Source organism: Thunnus maccoyii, chromosome 13 (genome assembly GCF_910596095.1).
Source record: "Thunnus maccoyii chromosome 13, fThuMac1.1, whole genome shotgun sequence".
Classification (NCBI taxonomy): domain Eukaryota; kingdom Metazoa; phylum Chordata; class Actinopteri; order Scombriformes; family Scombridae; genus Thunnus; species Thunnus maccoyii.
The window spans coordinates 31,934,414-31,956,172 of NC_056545.1; the positions used below are offsets into that span (position 1 = coordinate 31,934,414).

At 39.9% G+C, this 21,759-nt stretch overlaps 1 protein-coding gene across 4 annotated transcripts; it reads left to right on the top strand.

Annotated features, from left to right (window-relative positions):
- Positions 1-7,964: 7,964 nt before the first annotated feature.
- Positions 7,965-21,685, top strand: LOC121910692 (transmembrane gamma-carboxyglutamic acid protein 3). 4 transcript variants are annotated; one of them, XM_042431980.1, is made up of 5 exons: positions 7,965-8,054; positions 8,173-8,860; positions 17,356-17,404; positions 18,586-18,746; positions 19,122-21,685. In XM_042431980.1, exons 3-5 carry the CDS (start codon positions 17,395-17,397, stop codon positions 19,671-19,673), a joined length of 723 nt encoding a protein of 240 aa, XP_042287914.1. In that variant the 5' UTR covers positions 7,965-8,054; positions 8,173-8,860; positions 17,356-17,394; the 3' UTR covers positions 19,674-21,685. The 4 variants fall into 4 exon arrangements, with proteins under 4 accessions (XP_042287914.1, XP_042287913.1, XP_042287915.1 ...); XM_042431979.1 differs by lacking the exon at positions 7,965-8,054 and having other exon boundaries at positions 8,061-8,511; positions 8,665-8,860; XM_042431981.1 differs by lacking the exon at positions 7,965-8,054 and having other exon boundaries at positions 8,061-8,483; positions 8,665-8,860.
- The last annotated feature ends 74 nt before the right edge of the window (positions 21,686-21,759 follow it).

Consider the following 21,759-nt stretch of genomic DNA (forward strand, 5'->3'; position numbering starts at 1 on the left):
AACACACAGATATATCATAATTCTAAATAAAACATACAAAATTAGGCAGAATCTAAATATAGGTCCAACAGGCAGAATATACCCTTTGGTGCATAACGTCCACTGGAGTGGACAGATGTATTTTCAGTCACAGAAAAAAACGTATGAGAAAAATATTATTAAAAACTCCATAAAAGTATTTCTACCATCATATTTAGTTGAAAAATATTTTTTTACCTGTTTTTTCTCTGAGAGTAAAAGGATTTAACAGATATTCCTGAGCTACTCAGTGCATCTCCTCCACCTTCCACCATTTTGAATTTATGATGTAATATCTCAAAATGACAGAGAGAGCCAAAAATGATATTGTAGACAACGCTTTGGGGTTTCGCCACCTGGTGGTTGGGACATGGTACTACAACTTAAATGTTTAAAAATGGCTTCCAAATATCTGTCCACTGAAGTGGACACCATGCATAAAAGGGTTAATTTAACCCGTTTTGTAGATACTGACTGCCACTGCTGTTTTGTTTTGTTTTGTTTAGATTTGATTAGTTTTGCGTAATTCTGTTTTGTTTGGTTTAGTGTGTTATTCTCATCTGACTTCTGATTGGCAGAGAGATCAATCAGGTGACTGCCATATTGGAGATGTTGCCTCCAAAAATTTTATTTCAGACTCTGTTGCCGCCCAGTAAAAAGCTGGTATTGCAACAGATTTACCAATTTTTACCAATTTTGCAAAAACCATAAAAGATTTTAACATCACGCCTATAGATTCTTAAAATATACTCTCAGAGCTGTCCACACCAATTTCTGTTTTTTTGATTTTTGAAAATGATATTGCTTGGATAATTATTGTGGAAAAATGGGACTTTTTTTATTTGGGCCAAGTTACAAATTCAGAATATTTTTCTCCTAAAAATCCCTAATTAGGGCTGATGAAAAGAATGCCCTAACTAGCCATCAAGCATGTTAGCAAGCACTAACAGCCAGCCTATCCCGAATATCAAACCTGGGTTTGCAGTTAGTGCTACCACTATGCTAAATTGATATTAGCATTGCAATTACAGTAAAGCGACTCTACAAACAAACAACTAAATGTTGTCAATTTAGATGTCGAATTTTATCTGACTATTCAAATCCATACATGTTGACACTGTAGGCCTCCACCAATCCCACATAGTTGCATGGTTACAACAATCTATAATGATGTGTCACAAGGTATTACTGGCAGCAAGTAGTTGAAGGTTGAGTATATTTACTTGTTAATCCATATGCTATTGCTACAACTGCTTCATGCAACAACAAGGTTTTCTTTTCTGTTCTTTTTTTAATCTCAGCAATACATCTTTGTCGATCATACTTTGCTTCTGTATATCTTTGTAGTGCTCACACAAATGTGCACCAACATTTGTTAGCAGATTTATCAGAATTCTCTATTCTCAATTTAAAAGAATATATTGAAAATTTAAAAATCTTATACCTTGCTTGTCTCTTTGGTCAGCCTTCAGTGTTTTAAGATCAACTGGCAGGTACATTGTAATTTTGTAAATTAAGAAAAAAAATTGAGTCCAAAGATAATAATTGCAAAGTAAATCATTTGTACTCCGTTGTCTATACTATTTTTACTTTTGCATGAATGTTTATAGTGTAGTGTTACCAATTCTTAACATATATAGCTAAGGATTGAAGCCATGACCATGACCGGAAATACATAATGGATGGAGTCTGACAACAAAATGCAAAATGATTTTCATGGCAACCGATTTGCAGCCAATCAGAGATGCTCCTGTTGAATGCGTGCAAGTAACGTTACCATGCAGGAAGCATGCCACAAGAAGGTGAAGCAGAGCATGCCTGGACTCCTCAGCATTCCTGCTCTATTCAGCCACATTTCCAGAAAAGAGGAAGCAACGTGTTTGAGAGGTAACATTAAAAACTATTTTTCAACGGATTCAAAACATGCAACTCAATACTAAAATCATTGCAAACATCTAACATTCTAGCTAGGGGTGCACATTTTGATTGATGACCAAAACAAAGCAAGTAATGTTAACATCACGTTAGCTAGATATCAGCTAAGCTTTAGCTAAACTTTGATGCAAGCAGCAGTTGGGCATTTTTGTGCTGTTAAAAGGATATTTTGACTGTCGTGTCGGGCATTTTTGTCCCGTTAAGTGGGACATTTTTACCACATTTTCTGTTTTTGCGCCTAAACCTAACCAACGGTGTTAAATGACAAGCTAAAAGGTTAAAAATGCAACATTAAATGACACACAAAAAGCTTAAAATGTGTAGACATGACACATGAGCGTCCTTAAAAGTGACGTGCTATTTATACACCATCCCTTGAGATCATGTTGTGAAGAGTGCTGCTAAAGCTCTGTCTGTGTCTGAGAGAGAGTGAGCACGCCATTTCTTTATTCTCAGTCTAAAACAGCATGTTATAACTCAAAATTAGTTTTTTCTTCAAAAATTACATTATTTAAATATGTTATTTTGTTGTTTGTTTGTTTAAGCCTACAGTTTATTGATGAATTTTAAAATGTATTGGACCTTTCCGATCTGTAATGAAATAAACTGCAAAATTAATAAACCCCATAAACTGAATTATGAATAATTATTTTGTCAAGCGTTACTTATTATCTAAAAAAAAATTAGATGAAAATGAACAACTGCTTCAAGAAACAACATCTTTGCGATTGCTGACGCTGTGGCAGTAGGGGGTAAAAATGACCCCACTCCCCCAGGCGGTTCTAGGGGGTATTGAAATGTTGGCGGTTCTAGTGCAAATTAAGGTTCTGTTCCATTTAGGTGTAACAGAGCTTAGGGCCCTGTTGTTGTGCACACTAGCTCACTGGAATGGCTCTGTTACACCTAAATGCATAGGTATACAGTATATACACGCACCAGCCATTTCATTGGATGCAGTGTAATGCAATCCAATGCTCAGCCATAAATTCTACTTTATTCAATTCAATTCAATTTTATTTATACAGCACCAAATCACAACAAAAGTCATCTCAGGGCACTTTTTCACATAGAGCAGGTCTAGACCGTACTCTTTAATTTACAGAGACCCAGCAATTCCCCCACGAGCAAGCACTTGGCAACAGCGGTGAGGAAAAACTCCCCTTTAGGCCGTATTCAGACCAGATCAGGTGGTGCGGTGTTCATCCGCAGGGTCGAGCGGAGGTGTGTGGGGTTGTGGGCATGTTTATTTGTGCTCTACAATGTAACCGCTGTGACACAATCAGAAAATAATGTTTTATTGATCTGATTCACCGGCTTTCTCACTACCAGCGCTCCCTCTCTTCATTCACTCTCTAGCTCGCTCAACCACTGCTGCTGTCTCTCTCTCTCTCTCTCTCTTGCTTAGGCTCTCTCCCTCTGTCTTTTTTAAAATGAGTCAAGAAGCGCACAGCAGAGTCTATCTTTACTTTTAACGTTTTCAAACAAAGAGAAATGTCTTACCCTCCTCCTAGTAACGACTTTGTTCTCCGTCATGGCAGAGTGTACAACTCTGATCAGTCTGACCTCCGGCTGTGATTGGCCACCGCAGCCTTCAGGCGCAGTGACGTCGGGTTGCATTTTTCCAAAAGTTGACTCTGGCTCAACTTTCCATCCACAGTCCGGTGCGGCGCCACAGCAGCCGAAACGACCACAGCCAAAACGCACCACCCCCATTAAATTTAATGGGAGGACTGACGTTTTCACCACACCGCCTGATTCGATCTGAATATGGTCTTAACGGGAAGAAACCTTTAGCAGAACCCGGCTCTAGGTGGGCAGCCATCTGCTTGAAAGAGAAAGAAAGAGAAGGGGGATGGGGGGACAGAGAAGTAGAACAACAACAGGAACAGAAACAACAACAACAACAGATACATGACTAGTTGATAACTTCAACCTCTTCTGGGGCCGGGGACATCTTTTCAGTGCAGATGGTCTCCATTTGAACAGAGCTTGCGCCAGGGTGCTCTCTGCCATCCTGGCATACAGCATTTGCCATCCATGTGCACCCATGTCCACCTGCACATCAGGTCACCACAATGTGACCATTCATCAGTCCAATGCTGACTGGTGCATCAGTGATTGATGTTCCCCCGGTCCTAGTCCCTACCACAATGGGTCCACCTCTTACACCGACACAAGTAAACAAAATCATCAGCTCCTGCTCCTGATGCTTTCTAATTTGATACCATGTTTGTTAAATCACACAAAGATATTTTAACTCCACCCATTGCTCATTTAATTAACAGCTCCTTTCCTGATGACTGGAAATGTGCCATTGTCACACCTATTTTTAAATCTGGAGACCACCTTGAAGCCAGTAACTACAGACCAATAAGTATACTGCCAGTAGTCTCAAAGGTTGCTGAGAAAGTTGTCATTGAACTGACAACATTTCTTAATACAAGCAATTTTGGTCTACATTGTATGCGATTTGGCTTCAGAGCAAATCATTCCAACAAATCCGCTACCTTGAACTTAATAGAGCAAATTAAATCAAGACTTGATAAAGGAGGAGTAGTTGGTGCTATATTTTTAGATCTGTGGAAAGCATTCGACACAGACAAGTATTGAAACTCTCTAAATTTAACTTCTCATCTAGAGCACTAGCATGGATGTCTTCATATTTATCTAATAGGATACAATGTGTTAAAGTTTGTGATGCACTGTGCAGTAACATGAAGTACACAATGGGTGTTCCGCAAGGGTCAGTGTTGGTCCCCTATTATTTAGCATATTTATTAATGATCTCCCTCAACAGTGTCATGATGTAGAATTGCCAATGTATGCAGATGACACTGTTGTGTACATACATGCAAAAACAGCTATGTTAGCTGCTGCTAAGCTAACAATTGCATTGGAAAGGATCACACATTGGCTTGATCAAACATGTCTGAGTCTAAATGTAAACAAGACAAAGGGTATGTTTTTCACTAAAACCATAGTGCAACCTCCTAACACTGATATTCTCATCAAAGGTGAAAGGACTAACATAGTCACTGATTTTAAATATCTTGGTGTGACACTGGATCCAAATCTGAACTTTAAGAAACATGTTAAAAAACAGTTAAAACCATAAAGTACAATTTAGCAAATTTTAGACATATTAGAAACTGTCCCTCTTTGGATGCAGGCAAGATATTTATGCATGCTATGATTCTTTCCCATATGTCTTATTGCATCACATGTTAGGGGCAGGCTGGAGAAACAGCCATAAAACCTCTTGAGTTCTTATACAAACATACTCTAAAAACTCCGGACAAAAAGCCAATGCATTTCCATCAGTTGGGTACTGGAAAAATACAATTCACTGAGCTTTGAGAATTTTAGATTATTCTCAAATTTGTGCGTAGTTTATAAAATTTTAAATGGTTTGGCCCCTCCTCCACTATGTGACTTTGTGTATACTCACTCAGTAAGTTCTATTAGATTCTCCAGAATATCCTCTATACAAGTATATACCATTTCATCGCACTGCATTTGGGCAATCAGTTCTCTCCATGAAAGCCACAACTCAGTGTAATTCCCTACCTGACGATATGAAGAGCTGCAGTTCCATCAGTATGTTCAAAACCAAATTTAAAAAACTGCTAAAAACTACTTAGCTTTGTAACCATTGACTCTAAATTTCATCTCATGGTCTTCTCATGAACACAAATAATCTTGCTTTTAATTTGACAAGCTTACATTAGTCATTTCTAGTTGACATTGTGAGTGTATGTGATGTGCTATTGTGTGTAGCTTTGTATTTTGTATTATATGTCCTGTGTGTTTTTTGCTTTGTACTGTTTGTTATTGTGCTGTTATATGTTTTAATTGTAACCTGCCTAAGGCACTGCCGATGAAAATTAGCTATAAGTTAACTCTGGTACAGCACATCAAATGGTAACATTTAAGTTTAACACTGTTCTTGGTCCCAATAAATACATAAATAAATAAATATTATCTACCAGGCTCAGACCATCTAGCTCCAACACCACTGTCAGGATTAACTCTGATATAGTCACCTCCTCTCTGCCAAGAGCCACCCTGTCCTCTGACATTCCCTATAGGTAGGGTTTGTGCTGGAACCCCAAAGCAAGGAAGCAAAGGACATCCAAAACATTTCAAATGGTCAATCATGTGAGAGCACTATGGGATCTGAAGTTGAAACTGAGGGAACTATTTGGTGGACACTTAAACATCAGAAGTATTGTTTCAAAGAGCAATCAGATAATTCATTTATTGTCTAACTCAAATCTGTACTTCCTGTGTATTTCTGAGACATGGCTGAAAGAATAGACTCCTGCTAGTGTATTTATGGTACCAGGATATGAATGCTTCAGACGGGACAGAACTAAAGGAAGTGGGGGTTGCTTATGTAAAAAATGGCATAAAATGTGAATGTGTTCTGTTTAAAGTGGCTGACACTCTAGAATATGTCGGGTTGAAAATACTCTTGTCTAAACAAATGTCATTTTACATCCTAGGTGTATATAGGCCTCCTTCAGCAAATGACACATTCTACGATCAACTTGATAAAATCCTGAAAGAGTGCAAACACAACAAAACTTATTCTTATGGGTGACTTTTATGTCAATTGGGAAGATAAGTTAAAGAGAAAAAAAGCTAAAATGGTTACAGAGAAATTCCACCTAGAACAATTAGTCAAAAGCTCAACAAGGATTGCAATATATAATATATCTGATTACTGGCTTATCTGATCACAATCGAACTCTGTGAGAAAACTGACAAAAAATAGATTTAAGAATACTGCAACCACTAAGACAAGCATTCCAAAAACTAAGCAAGATGCATTTGACAATGAAACTGCTAGTTTGAAATGGGATGATGTACTATTTTCTGATGATCTGGATTGTGGCTGTAAAACATTTACTCATAGAATTATTTCTGTTAGGGAAAGATTTACTGTAAGGGTCCAGAAAAAATCTAAAAATAAAAATAACCTACCCTGGTTTAATAAAAACCTGTGGTAACTCTAAACTCTTTGATGAATTAGGGACAGTAAGCTCTGTCACAGATTTATATTATAACTGGCTTAAAGCAGTGACATGAAATAAAGAAATAAAACTGATTGTGCTACAGTGATAATATAGTGCTTAAGGATATGCTTGTGCATCTAGGAAAGTGATTGTGCTAATGAAAAATAAAAAATATGTGTGGGGGATATTGATGTGTATATGCAGGGGGTTCAAAGATTTTCATTAAAAAACAGAATCATTTTCACAGAATTAGGCATCAGTCTGCTCCTCTTCTTGCTCACTACCTCTCCAGCTTTGGAGAAGACCTGTTCACATGACACCAATGATGCTGGCATGTAAAGGTACCTTTTAGCCTGTTTAAAAAGGTTTGGGTACATTGCCAGCTCTTGAGCACAGATCAAACACTTGACCTTTTTTTTTTAGGACTAATCGAGTCAAAGTATCCCCACACATATGATCTGGCTCTTTTTGCTGGTGCTGCCTCCATTCTCCCTTTTTCTCCCTCTCTCACCCTATCAAACACTCACACACACAACCTTTCAGTCATACACTCTCACTTTCAACAAGTCACTCAAACACTTTCTAGTTCTCTCTCACTCACACTAAATTTTTATCAGTTAACTTAATCTATTTGCTGATCTGAGTATGCTTTTGTGTGTGTGTTGGTTGGTGTGTCTATCTACAGTACAGGTAGCCTATGTGTGTGTATTTATGTCTGTCTATTCTATACTACATATCTAATCTAATACTACTCTTACTTCAATTAAACTGTCCCTGGCTGTCTCTCAATGAAAATTTGGCGTATACAAAAATCTCCTCCACTCAAAAAAACCCTCAAATTTTGAGGGGATTCTGCCCACCTTTTAACATTGTGGGAGATTGACAAGCACCCGCTCCGGGTTCAACCCATATGACTCAACCAACCCAGTTCAGAGTTTAACCAACACCGTCACAGTCTCGCGCATGCGCACAACACGCTCCCGATACGTGTGTGTGTGTGTGTGTGTGTGTGTCGTAGCGAAGCTTCGTTTGGGATGGTCACGTGATTTTTGCCGTGGTCAAGCGATACTTTTGCTTTGAAAGGTCCATACAGAGTACTGTGCTTCCAGTGTGACATCACTGGTCAAACATAGCGGCTGTGTTACTTGTAGCTTGGAAAATACCGATATGAGGCATTGAAATTTTCTGTCTTTCTTGTCAGATCTTTTGCACCTTCCAAAAATAGTGAGAATCACAGGGCTGCCTAGTACGGTGTCGGTACTGAGAGCTGAGGCGAGAGCGGACGGTGCTGGTGGACGGTGCAAACCTCCAAACGTCCCGGAACTGCATTTCAAACGGCGGCCCTCGGCAACATGTCTATCCGTCCTGCGGTGCGCTGTGGCCGGCGGCGCGGCTCCCCGGCACAGCAGCAGTCCCGGGAAAAGAGTTCTAACAAGAAGAAAGAAAAGGGCAAAACGGGATCCCTGAGCTGCCAGACAGCCGCCTCGCCTCTAGAGCAAGCAGGAGGAGACGGTAAAGAGGAGATCGAGTGAGAGAGTCGGTGTGTTGTGCTTATTCGTCTCTTGTCTCATAATCAGTAAATTCATCAAATTCAGTGCCCCATATCGCTATTTTCCAAACTACACATAATACAGCCTCCATGCTTGAGTCAAACTGTTAACTTATAGTCCTTCATAATTAACGTTCCCCATAGCTTGACACCAGACACCCACTCAACATACAGTTGGGAAAAAGCAGGTTAGCGGCGCGAGCAAGGACCCCTGGCCAATCATAGCGCTTGAATGCTACGCAGGGCGTGTCTTGCCAAGAAAAGCAGTGGGATCCAACGCGGGAGTTCCCTTCGGTGGAGTCGGACATAGAAGGGAAAGGCTTTTACAGGCGGAATGAAGGTAAGGGAGATTTTATACGCCCTACTCCTAAACAAGCTAGAGACGGTCCTGAATTCATTCATTATGCTAAAGCCTTTGGGTTGTTTTTATATGTGACGTACAGGTAGGCTAGCAATGTGTCGTTGGAAAAAAAAATACTTAAAGTCACGAGTCTTAAGAATTGATTTTTCATATGCTGTTATAGAAACACGCGCTGAGATCTTTACAACTTCAGAAGCCTGTTTTTATCCATCAATTCAAAAACTACCAGTTTGTGTTGTGGTTTCAAGATGAGGGTTTATTGGTTCATTTTAGTTAGAGTTTTAGGGCCCAGTTGTAGGCTATTCTACAGGATGCTACGTGATGAATAGTAGACTGTGTGTGTGTGCGCGCGCTTGAGCGCGCGTGTTAGTGCACGCCATACCTGTGTGTTTGTGTCTCATGTCAGTCCATAGGAAGCCAACATGTTTTAGGTAATATTCTATATCCAGTCTAAAACGATCTTTTCCCTGTATCCTAATTATTCAAGTTGGTTGGATTCAGAACCTCTTCTATCTCTGTCTCTGTTGCTATGGAAACCCCCACCCCATCTCTCTCCATTCCTCTCCATCTATATTTATAGTAGCCTATATTTGCCAGAGGTAGGGCTAAATGGGGGCTGTCTGCATGTAAAACTAAGTGTCATATTTCAGAGAGAGCAGTGTCATGCATTGGCTAAATAAAACTCGACTTGGGATCGGTTAGTTAGCCTAACAATGATGATAAAGAACAAGAGAAGAATGAGGCAGATGCATTATGTATCTAATAGAAGAAGATCACAAAACCTGACAAGTGACTTACAGGAAGATTTGTAAGTAAAAGCCACCTATAATCTGTTTGAAGTATATTTCAGTCAGAGACACTTATATCAGGGAATTGGCCATATGGCAAATTGTTATACAATTAGATTTGGCAGAAAAGGCTCTGCTGTGGAGAGAGAGAGAGCTAATCCCCCTAATAAACATACATGAACATTAAGTCTCAGTTAAAATCAACAATATGAAATACTACATAAAGAGGAGGTTGGGGTTGTGGAGGGAGCTGCAGCAGCAAACTGCATGGGCTAGAGTGTAATCGCCAAAGTGAACTGTGATAGTGTCGGTTTAAAAAGCCCACTGTGTACACCTGCACGAATGTGATTGGATGTTACCAGCCACACACCGGTTACCACATTACCGCAGCAATGCAAACACGACACGCCCACTACAGAGTCAAGCTGATCACCACTTCACCTGAGTGAGCAGCTCAAGTGATGGGACAATAGTTATTCTCTCAGGCTTGACATAAAGAATGACATGCTTGCCGAACAACTTCATTTCCATAGCACATTTCATATAAGAAATGCAGCTCAAAGTGCTTTACAACAAAATAAATTACATGCACCAAGTGCTCCACATGAAAAGGATGTAAAAAGAACATAAAAGTGTGTAAAAAAACAACAACAACAAAAAAAACCCAACAACAACAAAAAACAGAAAGCAATAATGTAACATAAAATGGAAAATAAATCCCACTTGATAGCATCAATAACAATAAGATAAAATACAGTGAAAATACAATACATAGAATGCGTACTTTAGTGGTGGTAATTTGAGACTTCATAAGCGAAAACTCAAAGTATTTCGCCATATGTACACAATCTGTAAATTGGCGCCTAAGTCTCTGAAGCCATAAGCAAACAGGACCTCCCTTTTCCCAACAGACACAGACTCACCACTGGTCTTGATTAACTGAAATAAGCCTCTTCCAGCTTACCCCAGAACACCCTCCCATGAGTTTAACCTTACTGTGTGTCTTATCTGTGTTGGGTGCCACCTGAAGATGCCCTGGAAAAAACACCCTTAGTGGTGCTGCAGAGGTTAAAAAATACACACGTCAGTCTTTTTGCTCAAACCTACCAACCAATGACCTCAGCACCTATGTAACATAAGATGGAAAATGAAATCCACTGAAATAAAATTTAATAAAAAGAAAATATGTAATATTTTAAAAGAAGTGCAGTAGTGCATAAATGCAAAGCAGACTGAGCCAAAAGCTAGTTAAAGGCTAAAGTGAAGAGATAAGTTTATAGCTTTCTTTTAAAAATATTTAGCGAGCTGGCTTCCCTGATATCTATCAGTAGCGTGTTCCATAGCTTTGGGGCATAACTGACAAAGGCTGCATCCCCAATTTTCTTTCGACTGTTGCTAGGAACCTCCAATGAACCAGCATCAGATGATCACAGTGTTCTTGAAGGCAAATAGTTAACAAGGGAGCTTGGTCCTAGCCCATTAAGGGCTTTGTGTGTAAGGAGGAGGACCATAAAGTCAAGTCTAAATGTTACAGGAAGCCAGTGCAGAGAAGCTGAAACTGGACAAAGGTGCTCTCTCATCTTGGTTCTGGTTAATAGCTGAGCTGCAGAGTTTTGAATGAGCTGAAGTGTCTCAGTGTTTTTTTTTTTGTTTGTTTTTTTTTTTGGAGGTCAGTAAAATGTGCATTACAGTAATAAAGCCAGTTTGAAATGAAGGCATGAATCAGTTTTTCTGCATCTTTTTTATTTATAAATGGTCATACTTCAAAAAGACAGGAGGTAGTGGAGTTTATAGCTGCAGCTTATTTTGGTTCAGTGGATGATGTCACCAAGTGACAGCATGTTCAGTTAGAATAATAGTGGACCAAGGGAACTCCCTGGTGGAACCCCAAAGCAGCTGTCATGTTCTTCAGATACATGATCGCCTAGACTGACTTAAAACTTTCTCCCTTTTGATGTTTTTTTTTTTTTTTTTACCAGTTTAACACACAGTTAGAAAGACCAACCCACATTTCCAGACGATTGATGAGGATATCATGGTCAATCATGTCAAACATTGCGCTTAGGTCTAAGAAGATAAGAATTGAGATCTTATTTTCATCAGTTTACTCTGAGGTCGCTGATTATTTTAGTAAGAGCAGTTTCAGTGCTGTGGTATGTTCTAGAGCCTGACTGAAATTCCTCCAGGATATTGTTTTCTTTAAAAATATTTGGAGCTATTTGTTCAGCGGATGAGTTAGAAATAATGCAGGGAGGAATTGTACAAGCAGAAACAGCCACAGTGATGATGATGTTTGATGAAGAGCTGCAGACAATCAGCACACCTTCAACATGGCTTGACTACACCCAAAACAATGGAAAAACACCATAATGTTAGCAGAGTAGAGCAGTGAACTCACGTGCTGGGCATGGAGCAGATGACCATACAACGAAATCCATCACAAGCTGATGTTGGCTTGAAATTTAGCATTCAGAGCAGTCTGAAGTTGGTGTTTTTTGCTCATAGGGATTACTTCTACATATGTTTACCTTGTTATTTGACACGTCGGCCACTTTTAACATCAACATCAGACACTGTGACATCATATGTATGTCTGAAAATAAGGAAAAGTGTAATAGGTCAATATTGGTGTGCAACAGTATTCTATTTGGATAAACAACACACAAAAAGATGATCACCAAAAGTACAGCTTCTTGTAGATAATCTAACAGTATGAACTCTTAACTTTTGATTCCATCTGATGCACTTTTTTCTAGTTTCCTCTGAGGCTGCAGCAGGCTAATGCTAATGCTAACTCCAGGATGTAAACAGCCCCTGACAGACCTTATCAGAACTGAACCTGTGAGGAAAACAGAGACTCTAAATAAATCACTGAACTCTTTATCAACATGAGCATTATAGAACATACATGCCAACATAAACACAAACCCAATACCATTATTTCTGCCCTGTTTCTGTTCTCTTGTTTCTGTTGCTTTTCAAACTACTCAGTGAGCAGGCACAGTACATCCTCAGTTGCACATATTTTTTTCCAGCTGGCTGAGGAGACTATTATGCATGCAAGCATAGATTGTATAAAGTATCATCAAGAAAGACAATATAGGACGGAAGAACTTAGGAAGACTGGAGTTCAGGAGCTCAGCATTAAAACTTTAATGAACCTGCCAAGTGGGTGCAGCAGTAGTTTTCTTTGAGTTTATTAGACAGACAAGATTAATGTGTAGGATTTAATCTCTGGTCCACACTCTGGAGCAGAAGGTGGCGGTAATGCACCTAATATGCTGGTTGCCAACCGTCACTATAAACCAAAAAGAAGTTGTTTTTTTCCAAACAGGGTGGTACATCCTGTCAGCCGAAGTGTTTCCTATCTGTGCAGCCGAACATGGCAGCTCCTCAATGGACTGTGTCACCCTGACGGTCCCGGTGCTTCCTCCACAGACCCCACTTCACTCAGCTGCCCGTCAGACCCGCTGTTTCTTCCCACTTTATCCTGAATAACAAACTGGGGCTCAGGGCTGCGGTAGGATCCACACGGAGAGCTGAGGCTAACGTTAGCTGAGAGGCTAGCGGAGTGTTAGCCGCAGCATGGCCGGAAGGAAGCACAGCCAGCTAGCCTCTGCTAGCCTCCCAGCTAATGTTAGCTCCAGCTCTCTGTTTGGATCTAACCGGATCGAAGCTGGTCTGACGGGCAGCGGAGTGAAGTGGAGCCTGTGGAAGAAGCACTGGGACTGTCAGGGTGACACAGTCAGGCGGCGGAGGAGAAGGCAACATATTGGCCTCTCATAATCGGCAGAATTCGCTGATGCTGATATTACATTTTAGAGCTTTTATCGGCTGATACCGATGACGTGCCGATAATATTGTGCATCTCTAGTTTGAATGGCTTGGCTAATTTGTGTGGTAAGGAAAAAATCATTACCAATGAGTCAGTGATTGTGAAGCATATTGAAAACAGCTGAGGCCAATAAGCTGAAACAAGCATGACTTCAGTGCTCTGCCTGAACTAACACTATTCTCCATTTGTGCAACACAGAACATGTTACATCTCCAAAATCTTATTCACCCCATCTACACGAAGGGTAAATCCTAAGTAAGTCCCAAGGGTATGAAAAGAATTCTGTGCACAAGAAGTGGTGAATCACAATTTAAAGGACTATGCTGGTGGTTTTACTTGTTATAATCAATCTACTACCATTCACGCACAGTACCAGTAAGGATTACTACAAACCATTTCCAAAGCACACCATAGGTTTTTAGATTGTTTTCCTACCTTCCCACAGGCATTGGTTATAGTTTATGTCTGTGTGCTATGAAAATCCACTTAAAGAGACTTGAAACTTGCTTTAAGTATTGTATTTATTGGGACAGTGTACAGTTTTTCACATAAATGATGCATTGTACCAGATTTAGCTTCAGGCTAATTTTCATCTGCAGTCCTTTACAATTAAAACAGCACAATAACAAACAGTACAAAGCAAAAAACAGGTGTGCCAGGTGTAAGATAGGGCCCTTAAAATTTTATAAACTAGGCACAAATTTGAGAATTATCTAAAACTCTCAAAGCTCAGTAAATTGTATTTCTCCAGTAACCTACAGCGATGGAAATGCATTGGCTTTTTGTCCAGAGTTTTTAGTTTTTGTATAAGGACTCAAGGTTTTATGGCTGTTTCTCCAGCCTGCCCCTAACATGTGATGCAATAAGACATATGGGAAAGAATCATAGCATGCATAAATATCTTGGCTGCGTCCAAAGAGAGATAGTTTCTAATATGTCTAAAATTTGCTAAGTTGTACTTTATGGTTTTAACTGTTTTTATAACATGTTTCTTAAAGTTCAAATTTGGATCCAGTGTCACACCAAGATATTTAAAAGTGACTATGTCAATCTTTTCACCTTTGATGAGAATATCAATGCTAGCAGGTTGTACCATGGTTTTAGAGAAAAACATACCTTTTGTCTTGTTTACATTTAGACACAGACATGATTGATCAAGCCAATGTGTGATCCTTTCCAATGCAATTGTTAGCTTAGCAGCAGAAAACTCAGCTGTTTTTGCATGTGTGGACACAACGGTGTCATCTGGATACATTTGTAGTACTACATCATGATACTGTTGAGAGAGATCATTAATATATATGTTAAATAATAGGGGACCTAACACTGACCCTTGTGGAACACCCATTGTGCATTTCATGTTACTGGACAGTGTGTCACAAACTTTAACACATTGTATCCTTTTAGATAAATATGAAGACATCCATGCCAGTGCTCTAGATGAGAAGTTAAAACATCATGATTGACTGTGTCGAACGCTTTACACAGATCAAAAAATACAGCAACAACTACTCCTCCTTTATCAAGTCTTGATTTAATTTGCTCTATTAAGTTCAAGGTAGCAGATTCAGTGGAATGATTTGCTCTGAAGCCAAATTGCATACAATGTAGACCAAAATTGCTTGTATTAAGAAATGTTGTCATTTGTTTAATGACAACTTTCTCAGCAACCTTTGAGAGTACTGGCAGTATACTTATTGGTCTGTAGTTGCTGGCTTCAAGGCGGTCTCCAGATTTAAAAATAGGCATGACAATGGCACATTTCTAGTCATCAGGAAAGGAGCTGTGTTTAAAAGACAAGTTAATTAAATGAGCAATGGGGGGAGTTAAAATATCTGTGTGATTTGACAAACATGGTGTCAAATTGGAAAGCATATCAGCAAAAAAAAAAAAAAGGGGGAGGAGACAAATAAAACTTTGATCCTCCCAGTTCACATTAAAATCGGTACGTAATAATTCCCAGAAGTCCCAGACATACTTGGGCACAAATCAGCATTGAAGTTCTGCAGTGCTCCAGGGGTCACTGGACCAAGATTTAGCTGAACATCTCCGGAGAGCAGGATCAGCGTGAAGAGGAGACCTGCTATTCTCTGACACAGGGTGGCAGATGACCGGTCCACTGGATCAGTGATTCGCTCTGGTACCTGGGCTCGTCAGTGCTGCAGGACAGTACAGTACAGCCACTCCTCCCAAGAAGTGATGAAACAACTCACTTATTCTCATGTTCAGTCTTCATGCCCACTGCTCAAGCAGAGTGGGTGTGAGGACTGGCGGTTTAGAAACCAAATAGCGCATGAATAACACGCCAATTTCATGTCATTTTGGGTGTTATCGCTATGCATTTTAAGCTTTTTGCGTGTCATTTCATGCCGTTAAGTATCAGTGACCGGGGAAGTGATGCATTTCAGATGACATCGATATAATATGATTTAGTTTTATTTTATAAGGTGTTTTTGGCTTATTAGGAGGAGGCGGGTTGTGTTGATGGCTTGATAGTGGCAAAAAGTTGCACAAGCAGCAGGAAAGCATTGTTCGTGACCACCAACCGGACATTTTTTACCGTCACATTGGGCAATTTACTGGACATTTTGACCGTCATGTTGGGCATTTTAGTGCTGTTAAATGGGACATTTTTACTGTGATGTTTGTACATTTTTACTGCATTTTACTGTTTTAACCCAAACCACAATCTTTCCCTAACCCTGACCAAGTGGGGTTTTTTGCCTAACCCAAACCATGATCTTTGAGATCACGATGTCAAGTAGGTTAATGGGAAGGATTGGCGTATCACCTGCACGCAAAATTGGACTTTAGTGTATGCACTGCATGCAATTTGTAAGTGTAAAGTTGTGTTATTTGTATGCAGATTGAAGAGACTAGGTTGGCAATGGACAGATGCTCTGAGCGGGGTGATAAACTTGTGTTGAATTTTCTTTTAAGAGAATTGTGACATATACAGTAGCTAGGGCGAAAATGTAATCTCTACAAAGAAGTGATGATCTAAGTCTGTGGGTAAATTCTGAAACTGGGAAGTCAGAGTGCATTCTTTGATGAGCATATGAGCTTTTTAGCCAGCATATAATCACAGAAACACTGAAACACACTCAAAGTACTCTGTATTAATACTGTGTGAATCGACACTTGTTTTAGCTTGGCCCTGTAGCCTACTGGTTAAGAGGCATTCCATATGGCTGGCAACATTCGTGGTTTGAATCTGTCCCCCCCATCACTCTCTCCTGTCGATTCCTGTCATCTCTCCACTGTCCCTATAGTAAAGCACTAGTAGCGTTGCTCCGTCAAGGAGTATGTTTGCGTAGCGAGCGGGAAAGAGCGAGGGGCAGAGAAGTGACGGTGGATGCGAGCGGCGCAGAGGAAAAGGTCAATAGTAAGTTGTCAGTCTGGCAGTAAATGTACAGCACAGACTACAGTGTGTCAGTTAATAAATGCTTAATGCTAGATTGTTAAACGTGACTTTTCATAATACTGTATTCATAATTATTATTGGAGCCAAACCATTTACCATAATGAGAAGAGCAGTCATGACATGATGAAAAAAAGGGAGTGCATGTGCCACAGAAATAACATCACCTAGAAAGTTACCGGGAGGTGTGTGTGTGTGTGCGTGTGCGTGTGTGTGTGTGTGTGTGTGTGTGTGTGTGTGTGTGTGTGTGTGTGTGTGTGTGTGTGTGCAAACTGCAAATTAAGTACAAATCTGGCAATGTGGCACCTTCCCGCAGGGTTGTGCGGAGGTGTGGGCATATTTATTTGTGCTTTAGAATGTAACCGCTATAATACAATCAGGAAATAATGTTTTATTTCTCTGATTCACTGCTTTGTTTTTTTCCCTGCAGGTGTGCAGTCTGTCAGAGTGTGAGTAGGAGGGCAGCAGCATGGCTGCAGGTGAGCACAAAACACACACATCCACTGGCTCAGATAAATAATGGTTGGTTACTTGGTTTGCTATTTCAAACAGAAGTTAACCTTTCCTCAAACACACATACATGCACGCACGCATACACAGATGTGTTACAACTATTCTCAGTTTAATGATACTGGATTTAGACAATTTAATTAATGGAAATCTGGATGTGAGTGAATTCACAATCTTAATTTTAACGCTTCAATATGTTCACTTTATTTTTAAGATCAAGTGCATTTATTCATCATAAACCAGTTTCTTGTCATCGGAATTGATATGTATGTGAAATTGTTTATCTGTGTCTTTAGTTATGTATCTTTCTTACAATAACTGATTAATTTGGGCCACTTGGGGGCAGTGGACACAAGATGACATATTATCAATTTTTACGTTGATATGGTGAACTTGTTAGTAAAACGCTATTTACACATTTAGCAGGCACATTAGCGTTCATGTTCTGGCCAAAATACCAAAACAAATAGGTGAAAGATGTAAAAAGTTGCTATATTGCTGTGGGGAACTGCAGAGTTGGTGATAATCCTCTATGGGTTATCACTCAAAGCAACACATTTCTCATCCAAGAAGTGGAGTGTTGTGTTGTTGTGTTGTATACAAGTGTGGAAGAAGAGTGCATTCAGCTGGATTTTCTTCACACAATCTATGATGGACAGAATTGTATGGAATATGCTCAGCTTCTAAGGAATGGGTGTAAATTAAAGCTTGAAACTGTTATGTTTAAACTCACATATACTGTATAAAGCAAAGTTCAAATATATAGATTTGTGGGCTGAATGATAATATGGATTGATGGAGAGAAGTACATTGACAATATCACAACTCTGTCAAAAAGTTAAAAAAAAAAAAAATTCTATGTAAATAACTCATGGATATTAAATAAACTTTGTCGGCTGACAATTTCTGCAAAATCTTTCCAATCTTTATCTGTCAGGGTTTCTGTAAAAATAAAAAAATAAAAGAAAAAAGATAATCTGGACTTCATTAGCCAATGGAATTTTTCCGCATTTTCACATATTTGGAGACACACCCACAACAATGCAGACCTTTCTGTGAATGTGTTGAAGGCCAAATGTCCCATGTGACTGTTGAGTAACCCTTGAATGGATGGTGGAAGTTTGGATTTTATTTCACCTCTGTTTTGCAGCATTCCTTGATGGTAAAGGTGCGCACTCTGTCCTGAAGCGTTTCCCTCGAGCCAATGGCTTCCTGGAGGAGTTAAAACAAGGGAACATTGAGAGGGAGTGTGGTGAGGAGAGCTGCAGCTTCGAAGAAGCCAATGAAGTGTTTGAGAACAAAGAGAGAACGGTGAGCTGGTGTTTTACAATCACAGTACACAGGCTGGTGACACCACAGTAAGAGAATTTCTTCAACGATTATTGTGGTAGCACGATATTAGTGTAGTCATTGTGGGAGCTGAGTTTGTATCTATGTGAGAGCATTATTACTTTATTGTCATATATAGTCAGATAACTGGTAATAAAACCGCCAGTACGTTTACATGCAGTGTGGCAACCTGGTTACTGTAAAATCCATGAATAAAAGGAACAGATCAGTAATCACATTTCTCTCCTACCCTGAGCATAGTGTCAGTTTCAGTTTTAGTCTTTCTAATTATAATAATAATTATATATTTATAATTGAATGAAGCAAAATGTAAAATATCTTTTTTGTCACTCCCAGATGGAGTTTTGGAAAACTCGCAGTGTCTACACAGTGAGCAGCAACAACGAGGGGCACTCTGAGCGTGCCGACACCGTCTACATGATGGTTCCCCTGCTGGGGGTGGCCTTGCTCATTATCATTGGCCTCTTTCTCCTTTGGAGGTGTCAGCTTCAGAAGGCCACACGTCGACGGCCAGCCTACACCCAGAACCGCTACTTGGCCAACAACCGCAGCACCCGGAGCCTACCACGCATTCTGGTTCACCGGGAAATGGCTGCACACACCGAGAGCTTGCACCAGGAGTCTAGCTCACATCCCACTGTGGTAGTGAGTGGTGCTGAAAGAGGGGGAGGTTCCCAGTTAGACTCCCATGGCCTTCACCAGCAGAACACTCGTGCTCTCTATGTTCAGGATTCATCCCTGTCAGTGGCTTCACGGCTGTCCGGTGCCACGCCGCCTCCATCATATGAAGAGGTGACAGGACACCTGGAAAGCAGTGGTGATGAGACCTCAGCTCCTACATACAGTGACCCTCCACCCAAATATGAGGAGATCATAACGGAGAAATGAAACAAATATCATGTTGCCATGGCAGTTGTTCCCCCACTGTGTCTGAAGGAGCTGGCAGTTTCTGCCTGACTTGGTGCTGCTGGGTGCTAGCTGCTTAAACCCACATTGTTTCTCCACCCCTTTTTCTGCACTGTATAATACCTTTGTTTCACTCATAGCTGCAACCTAAAGCCAGGTGCCAGGAGTATTGTTCATACATAGTTTACCCTTAACACCTTTTTAGATACTTCATTTCTTTGGTTTTTATTTTGTTTTGGTCAGCTCTGGATGGCAGACATTGTCCCTAGTGCAGCCACAGTGGGGGGACAAAATGTACATCAAAGTACATGGAGAGGACTGGGCAAGCAGGACACCTACTAATCTGTCTCTGGCCCTTGTAGCAGCTAGAAAAGCAGCCAGCATGGCACTGTGAGTTTGGAGCGCCATGCTGCAGCTGGGCTGGACAGTCAGTGTGACTGGCTGGCACTTTATTATTTTTTATCCATCAGTTTATTCACTGCTCTCTGAATGTGGTGCTTATACTGTGATTATAGTGCTGTGCATATAGTATGACTCTTTAAACTGTACATACATCGTTGATAGTGGATGTATTGGGACTCTAAGCCAAAGTTGTCATTTACGTGGATGTTCTCTTGGTTTTATCGGTGTTTTAGACAGTTTATAAGTTTGGTTTTCACAGATCAATGTTTAAGTGAGATAAAAAAAGAGCATCTCTAAAGGAAAGACCAGTCCAATCAATAGCCAGTAAGGCTCAAACTCATCTTCTAATACTAAATCTGTATTCCACTTTACGTTTTCAACTGCAAACAAGGCTAAGCTCACTTCACTTTTGTAATACTTGTGCTATTGACTGTATCTCAATTGTTGCAAGGTTTTGACCTCTGTACACCAGCTGTTGTTCACTTGCTGTGTGAGCAAATCCCTGAATTTGTCCTTCTTTTTCACATGCTCACGGTTTAGTGTTTGCAAGCTCCTCCAGCCAGACAGATTCCTCTCTTGTGCTGTGTGGATGGTTTCGTTCTCATGAGCCTCAGACAGGACAGCCTGAAACTATATTTTATCATTGAAAAAAATCTTTGGGAAAAAAGGGATGTCTGCCATGGTCATCGCCATGGTGATGACAGAGAGGAAAGAAAAACAATGTGGAGCCAAGTACTGCACTCTGTTTAGTGCTTCGGGTACAAACGTGTATAGACTGTTTCTCATGAGGTCACCATGTTCTTAATAATAATTACCTCTGTGCTATGCCATACAGAGGCATGTTTACTTGTTGCCAAATGTCTGCTACCTTACTATGATCACCAGTCTTGCCATCAACCTGTGGACCAAACTTATATCTACTCTGTACAGGCCTTTTTCCTGCTGTGGTTTATGGCTGTAGCTTAGTATTAATAAGTTACAACCAGGGATATTTTTCTAGCCAAACTTCCCAATTCCTGTGCATTTGTGAGTCTGGGTATATACATCTAATTCTTAAATTATTAGTCAATAGATAGAACATTATTCAACAGCAGTTTTGGTAATCAGTTTATCATTTAGATCATTTATTAAGCAAAAATTTCAAAGGCTTTCTGGTTCCAGCTTGATTTGATGCTTAACTCTGTTTTATATAATTGTAAATGGAATATTTTTGTTTTGTTGGTACATAGAAAAATTAATTAAAAATAATCAGTAATTGCAATGCAAGTGTAAATACATAATTCTGCCCCCCCCCCCCCCCCCCCCAAAGCTGAACAGCAGTATTAAACTCCTGCTCAACATGAAAACATGAGTGCATTTAGGAAGCAGTCTGACACAATGAGAAGAATCAATCTATTTTTATTACATTCACAAATCCTTCATCTCCTAAAATCCCAGCCTTCTCTTTAAGTGACTTTCCTGGCAGTGTCATAAAATATGGAACAATTAGTACTGCTGCAAAATGTAGGACAAGTGTAACTAGAAAATATATTTACGCGGAAAATGCTTGTGAATGCCGGCAGCTGAAATAAATCACAAAACATTGCTGAAAAGGCAGAACTCTGCAGTAATATTTTTTTAAAAATCTTGTAGCGCCACCTACAGCTTAAATTGTATCAAATGCTAC

What these genes read in the sequence shown, in the direction of transcription:
- LOC121910692 (XM_042431980.1), top strand. An exon ending in TTGAGAACAAAGAGAGAACG is followed by an intron (nt 18,747 to 19,121) that starts GTGAGCTGGTGT and finishes TGTCACTCCCAG; the next exon opens with ATGGAGTTTTGGAAAACTCG.